This window comes from Anolis carolinensis, chromosome 3, assembly GCF_035594765.1.
Source record: "Anolis carolinensis isolate JA03-04 chromosome 3, rAnoCar3.1.pri, whole genome shotgun sequence".
NCBI classification, from domain to species: domain Eukaryota; kingdom Metazoa; phylum Chordata; class Lepidosauria; order Squamata; family Dactyloidae; genus Anolis; species Anolis carolinensis.
In genome coordinates, this window is record NC_085843.1 from 97,093,231 (window position 1) to 97,114,842 (window position 21,612).

General features: G+C 38.0%; 1 protein-coding gene across 2 annotated transcripts; it reads left to right on the forward strand.

The window, feature by feature from the left end:
* The first annotated feature begins 5,382 nt into the window (after nt 1-5,382).
* eif1ax (eukaryotic translation initiation factor 1A X-linked) lies at nt 5,383-19,737 on the forward strand. Of its 2 annotated transcripts, XM_008107308.3 has the most exons (8): nt 5,383-5,628; nt 10,401-10,484; nt 11,241-11,344; nt 14,254-14,304; nt 15,597-15,678; nt 15,782-15,873; nt 17,133-17,149; nt 17,670-19,737. In XM_008107308.3, the coding sequence occupies exons 1-7, from the start codon at nt 5,613-5,615 to the stop codon at nt 17,136-17,138; spliced, it is 435 nt and encodes a 144-aa protein (XP_008105515.1). In that variant the 5' UTR covers nt 5,383-5,612; the 3' UTR covers nt 17,139-17,149; nt 17,670-19,737. The 2 variants fall into 2 exon arrangements, with proteins under 2 accessions (XP_008105515.1, XP_003218951.1); XM_003218903.4 differs by having other exon boundaries at nt 5,385-5,628; nt 17,133-19,737.
* The last annotated feature ends 1,875 nt before the right edge of the window (nt 19,738-21,612 follow it).

A 21,612-nucleotide genomic window follows, 5' to 3' on the forward strand; every position in this document is an offset into this window, starting at 1 on the left:
GGGACACCTGGATGTTTGATGTTTTACCATCCTTGTGGGAGGCTTTTCTCATATCCCCACATGGGGAGCTCCCCGGATTCGAACTGCTGACCTTTCGGTCAGTAGTCCTGCCGGCACAACAGTTTAACCAATTGCACCACCGGGCGCTCCAGTGTTTTAGTAAGTTCATTAAGTTGTTAGTGTTGGTGCTTTATGGGATTTGTACCATATCTTTTTTGTTATGCCCAAGCTGCATTTCTAAATGCTAGAATTTGGGAATTGAAGGAACACTGCAAGGGGAGAGGTACATTTTCTGAGAAGCAGGCCCTCATCCCCTGCCCCATATCACAGTACAATCCCAACTATTGGTGCACTCTCATCTTGGTTATGTGAACTTCCTGAACTAGTATCAGTAGTGCCACCTTCATTTCCTGGTTCTGGAACTTGATAGAATTTATATTGGGCCAGGATCCAGAGACATTAAGGTGAGTCTGGTATTTGTTTTAGTTCTGGGCCCTAAGTTAAAAGTAACACTTATAAGAATTCCACTACCAGCTTGGATGCTTCCTGGACTCTATTGTGTGTAAATACTTGCCATGATTCGTGTTTCTGTGTTTCTTCTTTGCCAGCCCATTACACTAAGTAACGACATCCAGTCTTATCAAAATTTATAGATGTTTAGAGTAACACTGCACTGACTTTTATCCAAAAAAGAATCTCGGGGCAACAAAGGTAGCTTCAGTATCATACTCTGGCCTAAAATTAGGCCAGAATGAGTCCAGATAATTTGTTCCTCCGAGAATGTCTAAATTGTTCATCTGCCACATGTTCAGGCACCTTGCCCAAAGAGAGGATACTAATACTTCTCATGCAACTTTGTATCTAGAAAGTTTTTTTTTTTCAGGAGAGGGAACACTACAACCTCCAAGGCGGTAGTCATTTCTCCCTGGATCCACCAAACACATGCTCTCTAGTACATGTTATCAGGCAAGATGAGCAAAGGTTGAATTTACATGTGGGATTGACTGATTCAAGAATCTTGTGTACATCACCAAGCAACTGCAATAGACACGGATGTAAAAAAAACTAACCAGATGTTAACCTTGAAGTCTCTGTGTAGTATTTGGGCAGCTGGTAAATCCTGGAAAATACATAGCCCCAGATTCCTGATGTATTCTGATCTCATGGAATGCTCTCCCTCCCCTATCTATCTATCTATCTATATATATATATAGGTAATGAAATTTCAGCCTAGGACAAAACAGCAAAACTACACATCCCAGAAACACTAAACTTGGCAGCACAACCCCTCATCCATGCCTCTATGTTCATACAACAAAAAGAAAAGAAAAATAAAGTCCTAATTAGAGGGAGAAGAATAATTGTTTTTATTCCATTGCTGTCACTTAGAAGGCTAAGCTCCACCCACTTGGTCTCCTAGCAACCCACTCAGCCCAGGGGACAGGCAGAGTTAGGCCTCACTTAGGCCTCGTCCACACTGCCTATAAAATACAGATTATTTGATTATATGGCAGTGTAGACTCAAGGCCCTTCCATACAGCTATATAACCCATTTATAATCTTATATTATCTGCTTAGAACTGGATTATCTTGACTCCACACTGCCATATAATCCACTTCAGTGTGTATTTTATACAGCTATGTAAAAGGGGCCTCATATAATCCAGTTCTAAGCAGATAATATAAGTTAAATATACAGTACAGTCTCACTTATACAACATAAACAGGCCGGCAGAATGTTGGATAAGTGAATATGTTGGATAATAAGAAGGGATTCAGGAAAAGCCGATTAAACATCAAATTAGGTAATCAATATACAAATTAACCACCAAAACATCATGTTATACAACAAATTTGACAGAAAAAGTAGTTCCATGCACAGTAATGCTATGTAGTAATTACTGTATTTACAAATTTATCACCAAAGCATCACAATGAATTTAAAACACTGACTACAAAAACATTGACTACTAAAAGGCAGACTGCACTGGATAATCCAGAACATTGGCTAAGCGAATGTTGGATAAGTGAGATTCTACTGTAATATGAAATAATTACTGTGGTAGAATAATACAGAACAATATAATCTCTAAAACCAGGACAGTAAATAAAGAGCAACACTCTGAAAGCAGGGAAATTGTGAATTCCACAAAGGAAACAATCAGGGCCAGCTTGAGGCGGGAGGCTAAAAACCCCAGGAAATGCTATATATGGGCAGAGATGGCGGCGGCTAGCGAGCCGGGTGCATAAGCTCATAGGGACACGTGATTTCCCCGAAATCACGTGTTTCCAAAGAAATGAAAGCTAAGAATAGGCAAACTGCGCATGCGCACGCAGGCGCCCTGAGTGATTGTGAACACGACACGAAAGGGGTGCACCCGGGCCGCTGGTCGGCACTGATTGGATGCAATTCTAGCTGCGCCACAACTACAGGCCAATGAATTTGCTTATGGGCGGGCATAACCCGAACCCTGCAATTTGTATAAATATTTACTTAGCCCACCGCTGGGGGTTCTCCCTTGGAAAGCACCGTGTTGTGCGAGGGGGAACCCCAGCGGCCGCTTGCCAATAAACTGTTTTCTTGGAAAGACTCCAGTTGTCCGTCTTCAATTCCTTCCAACGCGCTCGCATGGACCATAGCAACAAAGGTTCCGCTACAAGCTAACACTTCCCAAGAAAGGATTCTTCTAGAAAGGAAGCTGAGAAGGGAGTAAAGCAGTGTGTATTACCAAAGTCATTAGCATTACTAATAATAATAATAATAATAATAATAATAATAATAATAATAATATTGTGTTGCTGTGAACCGTGAAAATGAATACGATCTGCCTCCAAGTATTCAAAAACACTAAAATCAGAATATATAAAAACTATTGTAGTATAATAAAACAGAACAATACAATCTCTAAAATCAGAACACTAAATAAAGAACAACACTCTGAAAACAGGGGAATTCCACACAGGAAACAATCAGGGCCAGCTAATACCTCCCAACAAAGTATTCCCATCACCAAAGTCTGGCAAATCCTCTGTTATCTGAGGGCCACAGACACTAGAAGCACATAAAATATCGCAAAGAACACCACTCTGAAAACAAGGGAATTCCAGACAGGAAAAAATCAGGGCCAGCTAACACCTCCCAACAAAAAATTCACTCAGGGAGGAAGCAGCCAGGCTTTAAACCTGCAAGGCCATTACATGCTAATCATTTTGCCTAATTGCAGCATTCATACTTGCCTCCAATAGACAAAAAAAAATCAGAAATATTGTATATTCACAAGCTTTAGGAAATAATATCCCCTGATGGTGCAGTGTGTTAAAGCGCTGAGCTGCTGAACTTCTGGACTGAAAGGTTGCAGGTTTGAATTGGGGGAGCGGAGAGAGCCCTCACTGTTATCCCCAGCTTCTGCCAACCCTAAAGTTCAAAAACATGCAAATGAGAGTAGATGAATAGGTACTGCTCCGGCGGGAAGGTAACAGCACTCCATGCAGTCATGCCACATGACCTTGGAGGAGTCTACAGACAACGCCAGCTCTTCAGCTTAGAAATGGAGATGAGCACCAACCCCCACGACTGGACTTAATGTCAGGGGAAAACCTTTACCCTTTACCTTAACTACCACTAATTCCTCAATACTTTATTTCCCATACCACCATACTTCACCACAGCAACGCGTGGCCAGGCACAGCTAGTACTATATATTATGGCCTACGACTTCTTGTGTTTATTTATTTATATTTATTTACATCATTTCTATCCCGCCTTTCTCACTCGAGGGAACTCAAGGCAGCTTACAAATCTGGCAAGATTCAATGCCAATAAACAACAATACAATAAAATAAAACATAGAGCAATTAAAACAGTTAGGCGTTAAACAATTAAAAACACAATATACAAAACTTAAAACATGTAAAGTGCTTAAATCCGTTCACCCAAGAGCCTTGCACATAATCCTTGGTCCAGACCATGTCAAGCCGTAAAAGCTTATTCATTAAACGCTTGCGCGCATAGCCATGTCTTTAATTTCTTTCTAAAGCCCAAAAGAGATGGAGCCTGCCGGATGTCGTTGGGGAGTGAGTTCCACAGCCGAGGAGCCGCCACTGAGAAGGCCCTGTCTCTCGTCCCTACCAGTCGCGCTTGCGAGGCAGGTGGGACCGAGAGCAGGGCCTCCCCAGATGATCTTAAGGTTCTCGTAGGTTCATAGGAGGAAATACGTCCAGACAGGTAAATTGGACCAGAAACGTTTACAGCTTTATTATTATTGCATATTTATATCCCAGTTTATTGTGACCCTAAAGTAAAGTTTTCTGGGGCTGAAGCGTGTGTGATTTGCCCAAAGCTACCCAACTAGTTTTCATGACATGACTAAATGGGAAATCAAACCACCACATCATGTTGACTCTCACATATCTGTCCTACCAAAAGATAATGTTGATTTTATAACTGGTTCTTTTTAGCAGTCTCTGATTTACACAAACATCTGTGCAGAGCCATATACGGAATCTTTTACAGCTGAAGAGCTTTTTGGTGAGGACATAATTTCCATCATCTATTGCAGACCTTAAACTTTTCAACTATGACCCCTTTTGGCCAAAGGAATTTTTACATGATCTTGGGTATGTAGATATATAAAAGAGGTATAAAAATCAAACATTAACTGATAAATCAACATTTGCAAGACTTGCTAAGCAGGCTTAAGCAGCTGAGGGGAAAAAAGAAGGGGCCTGAGGCTGTGAGGAATGGTGGGAGTTGCCCTCCAAAACACCTGGAGGCCCCAAGTTCGCCTATGCCTCCAGTATACGGTGGACCAAATTGAATTCGAAATTGTGGATGTAAAATTAAATGATTCAAAAAGGTAATGAAAATAGAATGCAAGAAGTTGAAGAAAGATGGATCCAGGCCAAGAATTATATTGGATTGTTGTATGTCTTTCGGGCTGTGTGGCCATGTTCCAGAAGTATTCTCTCCTGACGTTTCGCCCACATCTATGCCTGCCATAGATGTGGGCGAAACGTCAGGAGAGAATACTTTTGGAACATGGCCACACAGCCCGAAAGGCATACAACAACCTTGTGATCCCGGCCATGAAAGCCGTCGACAACACAAGAATTATATTGTGAATAAGTCTAGAGATCAGGCCATAAGAAACAGGATACAAATGTTATACAATATGTAAATCTAGAAGGATAGTCTGAAACAGAATATGTAAACGAAAATAATCTTCGTGGCGGTGATAATGGTAAATGTTGTGTATGTGTATGTCCTAAAATAAAAAAGAAGGTTCCAGGCAGAGAGGAGGGAGGTCTTCCCTTTGCCCAGTAGAGGGCGCCTGATGGGCAGGCGCTTTGCTGGGCGAAAGGCATTCTGGGCCCGGCCTCGGCGTGAGGAGAGCACTTCCTGCCTCGTTCCTTCCGGCGGGGTTGAAGCTGAGCTGCCTCGCCTTGCCTCGGGTGTCGCGAGAAGGACGTCGGCGCGCCGCATTCCTGCCCTCTCCTCTTCCTTCCTCTCTCCTTCCTCACCGAGAGCGTGAGAAGGAGCCTCCGCCTCTGCCGCGTTTCTCCTGGGTTAAGTTGGGCCTGCTGCTGCTGCCGCGGCCTCCGACGACGACGCCATGCCGAAGAATAAAGGTGAGAGGCCTGCTCGGCCCGCCGCGGACTCCCAAGGCCGGGCCCCGTCCCTCTCTCCCTGGTGGAGGGTGGCGGAGTCCTCAGAAGGTCCCGCTCCTCTTTCTCAGCCTCAGCCACTGCCTCGTCCTGTTTACCAGGAGGCTCCAGAGAGGGCCCATCTTCCCAAGGTTGGCTGCGTTAGGCTGGATTTTCATTGTAGGGTTAATGCAGCTTGGCGACCCCTTGACCGCCATGGTCCCGTCGGTCCTAGGGAATCGTGGGATATGTAGTTTGGAATGGCACCGGCTCTCCTTGGTAGAGAAGGCCGAGGGGCTTGTAAAACTACAGCTCCCAGGTTTCCATAGCATTGAGCCATGGCAGTTAAAGCGGCGTCTAAGTGCAATGCTGATAGGAGCCCATCTCATAGCTGTAATGCATAATAATAATAATAATAATAATAATAAAGTTTATTTGTTGCTCACCTCGCCTCATGGCTCAAGGTGATTAAAACAGACAGATAAATAATAATAATACTCCCAGGTTTTCCATAGCATTGAGCCATGGCAGCTAAAGCGGTGTCAAAGTGCAATGCTGATAGGAGTCCATCTAATAGCTGTAATTCATAATAATAATAATAATAATAATAATAATAATAATAATAATAATATAAAGTTTATTCATGGTCCATCTCTCCTCAAGGTGATTAAAACAAATAGATAAAATATAATAATAATCATCATCATCATCCCAGGTTTCCATAGCATTTAGCTGTGGCAGTTAAAGCGGCATCAAACTACAATGTTGATAGGAGCCCATCTAATAGCTGTAATTCATAACAATAATAATAAAATCAAGTTTATTTGTTGCCTACCTCTCCTCAAGGTGATGAAAACACACAGATAACAACAACAACAACGCTCCCAGGTTTCCATAGCATTGAGCCATGGCAGTTAAAGTGGTGTCAAACTGCAATGTTGATAGGAGCCATCTCATAGCTGTAATTTATAATAATAATAAAGTTTTTTTGTTATCCACCTTTCTCATGGCTCAAGGTGATTAAAACACACAGATAAAATATAATAATAATAATAATAATTATTATTATTATTTTATTCTTATACCCCACCACCATCTCCCCAAAGGTACTCAGGGCAACTTACGTATGGGACAAAATGCCCATAAGATATAAATACAAAACATCAATTAAAACACAATTAAAATAAGAACCCAATAAAATAAACAATCAAGATAAAAATAATTAAAATAAAACATCAATATAAAACTAACATTGGAGACCAATCGAGATCATGCTCAACAAAGTAGTACAATGGGCATGACCAGGCTATAAAAGGGCCGGGCATGGGATAGTGCAAGCAGCGTACCATAGAACCCGGGGTATTGGGTGAAGTGCAGAGAACAAAATAATATCAGGGAACCTAGGGACTGGGCATTTATAATTGGGACTAGACATTCTCAAATGCTAGCTGAAACATCCAGGTTTTCGAAGCCCTATGAAAGGAGGACAGTTTCGGGGCTTGCCTAATCTCCCTAGGAAGGGTGTTCCAAAGTCAGGGGGCCACCGCCAAGAAAGTCCTCTCGTCCCTACCAGTGGTGCTTGTGATGGTGGTGGAAGCAAGAGGAGGTCCTCCTCGGCAGATCTTAGAGCCCGCGCCAGTTTATAGGGGAAGATGTGGTCCTGAAGATAGGTAGGACCCGAAACATTTGGGGCTTTATAGGTCATAACCTGCACTTTAACTTGGGACCGGAAGCTTATCGGCAACCAGTGGAACTGCTTTAAAAAGGGTGTTGTGCATAGTATATAATATAATACTATTAAAATACATATGTTGAAATATACAAAACAAAGCTTGATTCAAATGCTAATAAAATGCAAATGTAAAACCCACAATTTACTGGATAGGCCTGGCAGAAGAGGTAGGTCTTTAGTTAAGCTGTCAGAGCTCTTCTGGCAGGTCATTCCACAGTATCGGGGCAGGTGATGAAATACAGGGTGTCCTCCCTCCCATACACACACACACACACGTATACATACATGTATAAGAAGTTGGTTTCCAAAAGGAAACAAATCCCCCCCCAATGAAAAGTTAGTTATAGGTGGCAGCACATTGTTGGCAAAGTGCCTTTCACAAACAAGCTCCACATATACACTAACATACATGCATACATGTCCTTTAACAGCTAATGGATATGGTAATTATAGTACCAAATACATTTACATATTAAGCATTCCTTATCCAGAAATGTTCCAAAATTGTCCAGTTGGCTTGGTGACTGACATAGTAGCACTTTTGTCTACTGATGGATCAGTGTACACAAACCTTGTTTCATGCACAAAATTATTAAAATATAGTATAAATTATCTTCAAGGTACCTTGGCCAAGGTAAAGGGCAACAGAAAATATAAGGAATTGAACGAAACTATATTTACAATCCAACAAACAGAATGAATAATAAAGGAAATACACAACTGTTCCCGGAAAGAGGGAGATGAATGGGAGAGGGAGGGCAAAAAAATTGAAAAAGGGATGAATGTTTCTTGGCGGAGGGTTGGACTGGATGGTCCACAAGGTCTCTTCCAAATCTGTGATTCTGTGATTAGTGTACCCAAGGCCACAGTTTCTAGATCCATCATATTTGTGGGAGGTGATAAGACTTGTTACTTTTTCTTAGCTACAGCCTTATACTTAATTTGTTTGCTCAGGAGCTCCACAGAAATTAAAGGTCTACAAATCTCTGTGTTGTTACATTGTAGTATACTCCTTTGCATGACTGATACTTACAGGTAAATGTGACCATTATATGGCTTTGAGCAGCCTGAGGGTGGTGGTGATTTAAGAACGTGAGCTTCTGAAGCCAGTTCTATTCTATTTGTTCTGCCGCCTTGAGCCATGATGAGGCGGGTAAGAAATAACATTATTATTATTACTATTATTATTAATATAATTCACTTTGATTTGATTCCTTGTGTCATAATAAGTACTATATTGGCCATACATTTGTTCTGCTGGACTTGGGACCAAATACACATCTAGGTTTTCTTGGTGTTACAAGAACTGCTTTCATGGAATGACTAATTGTTGAGAGGCTTAGCCTGTTGGTTTTATTTTCCCCTGCCAAACCATTAAGACAGGTGTTAAACAACCAATTAAAGAACTAAAGAATTTTAATAGTAATATAAATTCAAAGCATGTTCTCCTACAGTGTAGGAAAAATTATTAATGCCACCGCTTTCCAATATGTCACAGATCTTCTCACTATCAGATGTTGCATACATCTGATACTTAAATATTGCATACGTACATGGATAGACCAGACCCCGGTGATATTATTTAACTGAGTCCTGCTGCTTTTGCCAGAATCGGCAGTCCTTGCTGCAATGGCCTGTACACCCTAAAACCTGTTCTAGAAGGCAAGGACGCCCTCTAGAATAGGTTTTTGGTGCCACAGGAGGCTAGAAAGGAGAAGAAAGTCCAAATGTCTCTGCCATTGGATGGAGAGGCAAACAATTGGATCTTGACTATATTCTTCCGCATGTACAAAATATCAATCTAAGGACAGCTGGGGCAAATTATGTTATATGATTCCCAGTGAAGTACAGATGTGATATATATCACCAGTGCATCCTATCTAAATTCATATACTGAAAAATAGGAAAGCAGACATTTAAGTTTTGATTTGGCACTGTGCTTGTGTATTTTTGTTCTATAGGGCATTTGCTGGTGATTTCGACCAATAGTGCATATACGAGTTGTGACAAGGAGAAGTGGTTTAAATGGACAGTGTTTGTGTAACAGTGTTTTCATAACAATATAAAGGAATTCACTCTCTCGGTCCACATGTCACTCAGAAAATGTGATTTGCCACCTCTGAGCAACATATGCAATAAATTATCTATCTGATCTTTTGACATGCTAAGAGTAATTTAAGACACCCAGTGTTTATTCTTATGCCCTTCTTTGCACATCCACAAAATCACTATAAAAGAATGATGATAAATATAGGTGCTGGATAAGCTGAATTTTATTTTTACCTATCATCGTAATTCATGCTTCTCTGTCGTGGTTAGTGGGGTGTAAGATAACAAAAGTTCAGAACAACTATTTTAGAACAGATATAAAGTGAAACTGAATTCTGGCTTATTCTATCTCGTTGGGAGGAAGAAAGAGCAGGAGGGAATATACACAGTTGAGGTTTTTATAAGAGTCCCTTCTTACTTGTCCAGGCAGCATTAAATCATGATTTACAATGAGGATGGGAATCATGTGGTTTTCCAGACAGTGTTGAACTACATCATCCAATATTCCTCATAGTTGACTGTGCTTGCTTGGGCTGTATATGCAACAGCTAAAGGTCTGCAGAATTCCCAGCATGCTTTTTTTGGAAGGAGTGGGAATTTTTGATCCACTAGATATTAATATATCACCAATCTTTTGACAGCTTTCTATTGGACTGATTGGATCGACTGATGAGATTCAATAACATCTTGAAGGAAGGCTACATATTTTTCTGCTCTGGTGGCACTATAGAATAACCCCATCAAGATCTGAAATTAGTAAAATTACGAAATCATGGCAGCTGGTCCACACTTTTAGATCTTGGTGTTTGAAATGCTTATTAACTGACTTTGTGTTTTTCTTTGTTTTTTATGGGGGTTACCTCTTCCAACAATCTGAGAAAAGTAAAGGAGAAAGTAGATGCCTGATTTCATCAATATCCATGTAGGATTTCAAGTTGTGGTTGACTTTCTCTTTTTTGCTTGTTTATAAATTTAGGTAAGGGAGGTAAAAACAGAAGGCGAGGTAAGAATGAAAATGAATCAGAAAAAAGAGAACTGGTGTTCAAAGAAGATGGACAAGGTGAGGTCATTTTGTCAATTTCCATTTCATGCATGAAGGAACTGTTAACATCATTTGAATAAATCATGGAAAGGTTCATTTATTGTTTTGCTTATTTACGTAAAGTTGTATTGTCAGAGAACAAATTCTACCAATTTGTTCTCTGACAATACAACTTTATGCAATTAGCCGAAACAAGATTAACATCAAATCTGTGAATCTGATCCATTCTGAGAATACGATTTTGCCTTGTATAGCACAGGAACAGAGGGCCACCAACTTCATCTGCCAAGTTTTTTCACCCATATAATCCCTCACAGCTGACTAGCAATAATTCAGGATTTCCATTGCCTCCCAAGGATCTTATATAAATGAAGCAAAGGGGATTCTGAACATGCTCTGCATTGCGGTGACTCCCTAGCTAAACATTGTTCTGATGTAAAATCACCAAAATATATTGAAAGTTGTTGAGTGGTATATTTTTTTCAATCATGGCTTGAAAGATGGCTCTGTTGAGAAATACAAAATGTAGTACTGTTACAGGTAGCTCTCTTGCATTGAGAAGTGTATCTTTGTTGACTTGATTGGTGTGTGTGTGTGTGTGTGTTAGTTCAGATGTACTTTACTCTCAACAATCAACTCTGACATTCTACTTCTTGTTAATTTACTAGCTCAAGATACCGCTAAACAAGTTATAAACTCTTAATTATGTGCCTATCTTTGGGGATTTTCCTTTTTTATAGCTATCAGAGATTAACTATTGTATGTCTTTTCCAGAGTATGCTCAAGTTATCAAAATGCTGGGAAATGGTAGACTGGAAGCATTATGTTTTGATGGTGTAAAGAGGTTATGCCATATCAGAGGAAAACTGAGGAAAAAGGTATGGTAGAGCTCACAGTTGTATAGTCAGCATAAAATATATAGGTAAACATTGAAAAACTGTATGTATTTCTCAGCAGTGTTTATAACACTTTTGATGTCTTGTTAGAATGGAATGTTCAGTTGAAATTACCTAACAATCTGAAGATTATTTTCTTTATTATGAAAAAATAATTTTCCACTAATAATACACTGCAGATACTCACGTATAAGTGCAAAGGTTTTAGTTAAAAAATAGTTCCCAAAATTGAGTCAACTTATCTATGGATCAGTGTTAGTACTTTACATTAATTCTTATCTGTAAAGGAGCCACCCCCTTTTCTGACTGGAATAGTGAAAGGTGAGAGCTTAGTCCATTCTAAGAGAACCTAACTGCACCAACCCACTCTTTCTGCTATGGCACCACTTCTGGCCTTTTTTAATGCATTGATGGGAAAATGGCAGCTGTAGGGATGGCTGCCGTCCTTGAATAGCATTGGTGCTTTGCCCTCTCCATAGAATGATGCCCACTTATCCATAATTTTAGATCCCAAACTAGCCCTCAACTTACGTATCAGATTAACTTATACAAATGACGCATGGTATTCTGACTTGCTAAAATACCAGACCTAAGTTAGAAATTATGTCTGGCATTATTATAGTCTTATGACTTTTGGTACACTGTACTCATTCCCTGTAGGTTTTTCCAAAATTTATTCTTAGTTGACACCATTACCATTAGTTCTTTTTCTCTGCTGGTCTGCTGAGTATGTATAAAATAAAGACATATTGATATTTTTCTGATATTTCCGTTAGTTTTGCCTTTTACCTTACTGAACAACTTTGCTGCTCCATGTACTCTGTATAATTATGTGTGCCCTTCAGAATCTTTTCTGTTCTTCTACTGCTGTTTTGTTGCAAACTTAAGAAAAAAAACGTGTGAATTTCTTTGTGCATTACTTTTGTCCTGCATAGGTCTTACAAATTTGGGTCTTTCCAGAATGTGTCCAGCCTGCTCTTTTCCTATTATTTTCCACTTTAGCAAGCATTAACTTGTTATCTCATGATATAGTCATTGTAGAATAATGTCAGTTTGGTCATTCTGGCTTCAAAGGAGAATTCACTCTTGAATTGGTCTAAGACCTATTTCTTTGTCTTTTTGTTAGTCCATGATTTCTAAAGAATTTTTCTCCACCACATTTCAGATGAATTGATTTTATTCCTGTCAGATATCTCCATTGTCTGGCTTTTTATATATAAAAATCAAAAATACAATGGTGTTGATGATACTGACTTTGATATTCACTGTCTTTACACTTGAGCATTTTCCGTAGTTTCTTCATTATTTATTTAGAGTAGTTATATTCTGCTCTTCAACCACAAAGGCTCTCAGACCAGCTTACCAAACATGAATTTTCCCTCAAGCTTACAATCCAAATAAGATGTAATAAATAAAACACAAAGGAGCTGTTTCTAACTGGCTGCCACCCACTCAGTGGTCAGAAGAATGGTAGTTGAAGACAGTAGGATGGACTCTCATCAGCTGCTGGGCTAAAACATGAACTGCCCTTCGGTTCTAGTCTTCTTCTGATTTCTTGTCTATGTCTGAGCCAAGGCATAGAACAGGGGTCCCCAAACTAAGGCCCGGGGGCCGGATGCGGCCCTCCAAGGTCATTTACCTGGCCCCTGCCCTCATTTATAATATAATATTTTATATCAGTTTTAATAATATAATATATTATATATACATATGATATTTATAATATTATCATGTTATACAATGTAATACTAATAATAATACCATATAATAATATTAATTACATGTTATATATTACATATAATATTACGGTATAGTGGTATAGTTCAATATAGTAATATATAATGCTAATATTGTGCTATGCTAATAATATAATATATTGTATGTACATACAGCTGCTCTGAATCCCCTTCGGGGTGAGAAGGGCGGGATATAAATGTAGGAAATGAATAAATAAATAATTTTAGACTTAGGCTCGCCCAAAGTCTGAAATGACTTGAAAGCACACAACAACAACAATCCTAATTAACTTGACTATCTCATTGGCCAGAAGCAGGCCCACACTTCCCATTGAAATCCTGATAGGTTTATGTTGGTTAATATTGTTTTCATTTTTAAATATTTTATTGTTCTTTCATTGCTGTTGTTTTGCACTACAAATAAGACATGTGCAGTGTGCATAAGGATTTGTTCGTATTTCTTTTTCAAATGATAATTCGGCCCCTCAACAGTCTGAAGGATTGTGGACCGGCCCCCTACTTAAAAAGTTTGAGGACCCCTGGCATAGAAAGTCTTCCATCATTTCAGTGTCTACACCATCCACTAGTATCCCTTCTTGCGTATTATGAGCTGCCTTGACATGCATGTGTAAATGATGCAGCAGTTATAGTGACAAACTAAGAAAGCTACATACTGTCTGCATTATTATTCCTGTTCTTAGAACAGTCATCCTTTTTGCTATATAGGAAACTTGTATGCCGCTCTTAAAATCTGTCCCCTATGTCCCTTCATTTTTAAGATTCATTTTTCTGCTACTCCCATTGCTAATTGAGTCTCTTGCAACATCTTCAGTTTACCTTAAATCCCTCCCAAATTAATTACTTTTTAACAATAATCTTGACAAATATTTGCATGCAAGGGTAAGGACTATGAGTCAAATTCTAAACCTGTTTTAGCAGTAAAGTACATATCCCTAACCCATACTTAGCAGTTGAACAGGTATAGGGTCAAGCTAGAATGTGCCCTTAGGTTTCAGCTCTGTTTTTTATGAAGAAAAACCCACAATTAGCTTTTAGAAACATTTGAAGTAGAAACACATAGTGACTTTTCCAGTGTTATGACTTATTGTTTGATTGCTATTAAAGAAGTCACTATGACTCTTCTTTAACTTGTAGGTTTGGATAAATACATCCGATATCATATTGGTGGGTTTGAGAGACTACCAGGTAATTGTTTTTTGTTTTTTATTTAAACCTTTTAGCAAACAGATAAGAATATCCAAGTCTTTAATTTTTTATTTTCTTTCAATAAATGTATCATTTTTATAGCGTCTGTGACTGCAAGAGTGGTAAATATCTTTGTCCCAACTTTTGACTGTATTTTATAAGTCCATCTTTTTTAAGTGGTACCCTGTAGAGAATTGGGAGCATAACTGAAATTTGTGGAATATATGCTAAAGCATACTTTGTTTAGAACCCAAGTTAACTGGCATTGCTAGGTTTGCATTTTAAAACAAATAATGAATGTCTTATCTCAGACAAAACGGTAAAATGGCAAAAAAGTCAGAAGGCTTTTCCTGCCCAACCACTACCCTGCTCTCTGGAATTATTTAGGCAGTATATCTGATGAAAGTTATTGATAATATTGGGGGACATGGTTTCAGTCTTGTGGCATACACTGGAGGAAAAAGCCAGTAGTAGCTTTAGCAAAGGGTTTCAAGGTAGTGAATGTGTGGACAGATCCCGTGTCTCCATCTATGTTGCTTTTATCTTTTTCTGTTATATACTTGCCTGGTTTATCTTTAAGCCAATCACTGGTATATGTATTGCCTAGCTGTCAGTGTCACATTAAACTACATTACACCTGCTAGAACTATGCACAGGACAAATTGAATAAGGGCCATAACATCAGTAGGGATGTGGGAATGACAGCACATACTGCTTCTTAATATACTCTTCTTTTATGGTGTGCATTTAAATTTATTTGAATTTGGTCATTCGTGAGTTGTGTTTTAATATTTTATTGTTGTCTTCTGTTTTTCTTTGCACCTTTTAAAATTAGTCTTGTTGTGAGCCACCATGACTTCAATTTTTGGGAATAAGACAGAAAATAGATCAAACAAGTATATGTTCCCCAATCTCTTAGCCTTCTGTATTTCTGGATTGCAGCCACTGAGACACTTCTTAAATTAGAATTCTGTCCTTTACTGAGAAAGGTCACCTGCCCCACAGCTATACTATTCCTTTTTTTAAAAAGTATGTTATGTCATTTTAAGGAATAAGACTATTGCAACAGGTCTTTCAACATTTGAGATGTGCATGAATACACATAACTAAATCTTTAAGAGCACAACATATCAGAATAAACTGATAAGATTTCTGAAAGTCTAGGGAGGACAATGCTTTTCTAGTATTCATAACTTTGATAAGAAAATGTTTAAAATGTTCAAGAAAAGTAAGTTTTTATAGCAAGATGAAATTCTTCTGTAATGCTGTTTATCTGTGTTTAATGTTACTAGGATAACAAGGCTGATGTAATTCTAAAGTACAATGCAGATGAAGCCAGAAGTCTGAAGGCATATGGAGAACTCCCTGAACATGGTAAGAATTTCTCAGAAAAATCAGAAGTCATTGTGAATGTGTTTGTGTTTAGATGAGGATCCCATGATATCTGCTTAAAATGTGTTCCAATTTTTTTACCTAGCCAAAATTAATGAAACTGATACATTTGGGCCTGGAGATGATGATGAAATCCAGTTTGATGACATCGGGGATGATGATGAAGACATTGATGATGTAAGTACCTAGAAAGTGTTCACTTGGACATTAACGTTCGATGGAGGATAGTGTGCTGAACATTACAACTTACACCTTGAAAGGAATATTCCTTCTCAGAGTACAAGTTATACATTATATTTCAACTAGTTTGTACACAGCTGTACAACAGAAATATGAAGAGCCCCTGGTGGCACAGTGGGTGAAACCCTTGTGCCAGCAGGACTGCTAACCTGAAGGTTGGGTTGCTGACCTGAAAATTGTCGGTTCGAATTTGGGGAGAGCACAAATGAGCTCCCTCTGTCAGCTCCAGCTCCCCATGTCAGACATGAGAGAGGCCTCCCACAAGGATGGCAAAATATCAAAACAACCCTGGACAACATCCTTGCAGACAACCAATTCTCTCACACCAGAAGCAACTTGCAGTTTCTCAAGTTGCTCCTGACACACATACACAAAAAAAAAACCCAGAAATATGAAGTGCCTCCATGGACATCAATGGAGCCAGTACAATCTTCTTTGGCTTACCCACATTATTAAGGACTGGATGTCAGGTGAAGTTGCTTCCTCTCATTTTGTGTATGATTTTTTAAATTAAATAGTGCTTCCTAGATAACAAACATAAGTAGCTCTGGAACTACTTGTAGGTTTTGCTTTGGTGGTTTATAACAGATCATCAATGATTTCTGATCCCATGTTAAGTGTAGCACTAATAAAATAACTCCATAACCCTACCTAAGTAATCTTACTGAAATGAAGAAAGTGTGGGATAGCCAGGAGTGGGATTTTATAGAAGGAACTTTGAGTTCTAATCAGCTACTGTGCTCTAAACAGATTATGGAATTCAGAATTCATTTAATCTTAAGTGTGCTTGTTTGCACTAGGCTTCAATTGGTGGATCATAGAGTTCAGTTAAATAATGAAATACTGCAAGCCTGATGTGTGCCCCCCTACCCCTGGTCAGTTATACATAACCAGAATACAGATCATTTTATTTGTCATCCTTTAATATCTTTTATGTGGCTAACACTGACACAGGGTGAAGTTGAAAGGAGGATTCACAGAGATAGCCAAGTTTATCATGAATCCTATTTTACATATTGCTTGTTTAGATAGACTTGTATAATTATGCATTTTATAGAAGTACGTTTCAGTGTGTATTTGTGGTATTTTACAGTGTTAATGTGTTTTAATTATTCTGTAACCTGCCACAAGGAGAGGTGGGTAAGAAATAAGTATTATTTCAGGCTATTTTTATATGTCATTTCTTTTATTTACAGATCTAAATGGAGCAGAGGTATACATTCCAACTTTGTACCTCAAGATTTTTTTTCAAATCCCTATCTTTAAGAAGACTGAAACGGCACATTTGTAGTAACTAAAAACCAATTTCCGCCCATTCTTTTAAGTATTTATATTTCTGTAAAAAAAACAGATAATGTTGGATTCACAAAAGTTAAATGAAATATTACAACTATTTTTCTCTCTTTACCATAGACTTTTGCATCTCTGTGTAAATACACTATAAATCCCCTCATTTGCTTCACTTGTTTTTACCACTCAAGTTCACTAAACCTATTTTTTGAAATAAAAATGTCCTTATCATGGATTTGATTAAATACCAGCTTGGGTTTAGTGTCCAACCTGCTAGTGCTGTGTCTTTTCCATAGTGTCCTTTAAAGTCAATTTGTAAGATTTTCATAACAGAAAGGACAGAAGTCTTCATTAAAATCCATAGTAGCTGAATCTGCTTTTAAGGTTTTAGTTGCCTGTTATTTTTATACTGCTTTTGATAATAAATTTCCTCTCTTTCACAGATGAGCTTGCCATAGTGGAGAAAAATAAAATCTAAAACATTATTTGTGTTTGAACAGCAATTCTGTATGTAGTAATAATACTGGTTAAACACTGGGTAGTATTAAATACAAGCTATTGTGAATTAGAAAAGGCACTTTTCTCTTGAAGTTAAACATTTAAATTTAATGTATTAATACATTTATATTTATACATATTATTTGGGTACAAATACTTGCAGGGGATCGCGAAAAAGGTAATTCCACTGATTTCTTCTCTTTCGTTGAAAGTAGGGGTTGGATGGTGCAGTGGAGACTGAAGGAGAAAGGGGAGTCTCTGCTGGATCTCAATTCTTTCTAGGAGAATTCTGTTCCCTGTAGTTTATAGAAGGCAAACCTTGCATCAAGTCCATTTAGAATATTTTAAAATACTTAGTAAAGATATTAAAGATGTTTGAATAGTATAATTTTAAATGTCTTTAAGTCCATCAATTAATACAGGGATTGGGAGCTTCCAGAGATTATATTGGTATCTGACTGAGTAGTGCTCTTGGGAATGTTCCTCCAAACCACAAGTCTCAGTCACAACTATATCTGCCCCATATTATTTCCCAGTCCACGAGGATATGTGACAGATGAAGTCAACTCCTTAAATAAAATAATGCTGGAGTCCAGTATTGTCAAGGTTCACCCCCTATTCCACCTAATCCATTATAAGGTTCACCTGGATAAAGTTAATGCAGATTAAAAGTTCTGAAGATTTCCCTTAGAAATCAGCAGTCAGATACTAGTAAACCTTTCAGTTTGAATGGGAGTGGTACACATAGTCCTATACATATTTACACATTTTAGAGTGGGTTCATATCTCTGGTATTATCCAGACTGATTGCCACAATTTTCATGTAAAATATTCATACTTAAAACAGAATGTTTTTTAACTGAGAAAATGAGAACTTCAGGAATGGAAGTGCATTCAGCCACATAGATTTACAGTTGCATACATGCAGTACAGTGGAATTAACCTCCCCATATTGAGTTTTAAAGTTATGTGTTTGCTGATAGATACAGAATTCTCTCATGGTTTCCTTCATGAGCATTTGATATTAAATGATGCAAACTGTTCGATGTGAATTATGAGTTTTACCCTTTATAAATGAGAGAGAAGGTTTTAAATTCGCAAAACCTGTCTTTGTTGCATTTGGCATGTAGTTTCTTGAGAAGTTGCTTGTATCTTACTCTGGATAATCATGCAAAAATATTGTTGAATAAACAAATGTGCTATCTGATAGTATTATAGCACAAATATTTGATTGGAAATATGTAGTAGACATATGAGATGGTAAGATCAGCTATTTTGCTCCTGGTAAGATTTTTACTAATGTTGAAATAAAGGATAAGAGTAACTGTCTGATATGTAAATGTGTATATATTTAACAGCAACAAACCAAATTTTAAAAATTAGAAATATGTGAGACTTTTCAGATGTGGAGAATCAAAGATTCAATTATAAGCTTTTTACAAAAATTGTTTTTCCACTGTTCTTCTATTTTTTTCTGTCCTAAGCTCCTGCTTCTTTCTGTAGAAGAATGATTTCTCACATGAAAGCAGATTCATTATATCTGTGCATCTTAAACATGATTATTTGGCCTCTTCTCCAAGGATCTTGGTACAAAGAAACATGAGTGAAGTATCTTTTTTATATATTTGCAGCAACATGAAACTTATGGCTTGAAATGAGAGAATATGCATGGTCCAAGGCCACCAGTGACCTTCATGGCTCACTAGGGATTTGTATCTGCATCTCACTCTTTCAATCAGTTTCCCACTAGATTTAAGTTGTATCTGTCAGATACAAGTTTTGCAGGTATTGTCTCCACTAAGATCGGATCACTTTCAGGCTGTACATTAATTTTCCTCTTCATTAAGCAAGATATAAACTATGCATGCATTAACTTCTAAAAATACTTTTAATTTTAAGCGCATGAATACAAGATGTTAAAATGTTTTCTTTTTGCAGTAATGTAAAGTTGCAAACTATGTACCTAAATTTACGTTGTTCATGGTGACATAATTAAAAAGACATGAAACTCAACTGAAATAGCAGTGTCGTTTTAAAGCAGATAACAGCATTTTAATGTTTACAGTGTCTTTGTGAGCTCCAGATTCCTAACAGGAGTAACTTAACTACATAGCTGTTCAAAGTAGAAATGTTGTGGAAAGTCTTTTCAAACATAAATGATTTCTTCTCTTGAACAGTCTAATAGATGAAACATACTCATATGTAGTCTTCCTTGCTTTGAAATATACTGACATTATCAAAGCTGCTACAGCAGCTTCAGTTTGAAAGCTAATGGCTTGTGACTTCCATGAAGAAGAAGAAAAAAAGTTTGAACTAATAATAACCAGGAAGTTTAATTTTTGCCCTCTTTCTCTTAACTTGTGGATTGTATTGTTTCTGGTTTTGTATGCACATTAGTCCCTAGATCCCCACCCCTTTTAAGCACCTTGTGTCCCACTATTTATTTGTTTATAAAGACATAAAATAATACCAAGTGAATGGATTATGGTTGGATCTTATCCACTTTTTCTGCAACTAACATGTATTCGAGCGTTCTACTTAAGTGAAGAACTTCTGGCTGACACTCTGGGCCTTTTATTCTAATTGCTTTGGATTGTTTGCCTCCTTCTGTAATTGTTATATGGATCAATAAATTGTTTGAGGAGGTAAATTAGCTGATCTTTTATTAATTGATTATAGGAATGTATAGATAAATTTGAAATATGTGAGCTGTTGAGGGCAGTTGATGAATTCATCTTTAAATAGATTCCTAAGACAAGAAGGTCTGGGAAATTTAACCCTCCTGTCACTCTTTTGAACAGGTTCTTCTGTCTAATGAAAAGTTGTCTTGTAATCAGTTATGTCAAAGTTGTTGTAGGTACTCCATAGTAGTCAGTGCATTAAGCAGTTTGCTTTCTATTTAGTATTTATAACCTGCCCTTCAGCCAAAAAGGGCTTTATTATAGCCAGGAAGAAGTGGCAGCCTGGAGGCTGTTGCAAGCAGTCATTTCAGTCATAATTAAAATTATAAGTTCTATGTGGTGACATATTTTCATGATGAAACTAGTTAGAACAACATGGAATAGTCCTATTTGAATCAATGTTAAAGTATGAGGAATGGATTCTATAAGATTTTTGACTCGGGATGCAAATATACCATTGAATTAATGTGGTTTGACTGGACTTTAAACATCATGGCTCAGTGTTGTGGAATTGTTGGAACTGTTTTACAAGGTTCTTAGCCTTCTCTCCAAAGAGTTTTGGTGCTTCACCAAACTACAACTCCATGATTCCACAGCATAATGGCAGTTGAACTCATGTTTATTCTGCAGTGTAGACACACCCTTCGTTCTGTTTAGCACTGTATTATGGTTGCCTTCAAAGGGTGTTGAATCAGTGGACAGAGAATCTGGATAAAGAGGGCCAAAGATCTTTTTTTTTTTTTTTACATAGTGGTTGGTACTGTCGTTTTATCCAGTTTGGATCCCAGATGTTATTGAATGACAGCTCCCATCATTTGTGATTATCCGCCATGCAGTCTGGGAATAATGGATTTGCAACCCAACAGCCCTTGTGGCTCTGAGATTGGGGGGATGGATTAAAGGACATTTAAAGTCTGGCATCATATCCAGAAGCCTTGTATCTAAATTCAAGCACCACTGTACTGCAAACTGCACCCTCCCAGATTTTGTTATATCAACTCCCATCAGCTGTAGTCCTGATGTTTAATGATGAGAAATACAGGAATTGTAGTTCAGCATCTGAAGGGCCAGATAAAATGACTTGGTGGGCCAGATTCAGCCTATGGGCCTTGAGTTTGACATGTGGCCTTAGCAGTTAAAACTCTTTTTACTTAAAAATGGAATAAGTAAATATTAATGAGCGTACAGAAGTCATGTGTGCCAAACA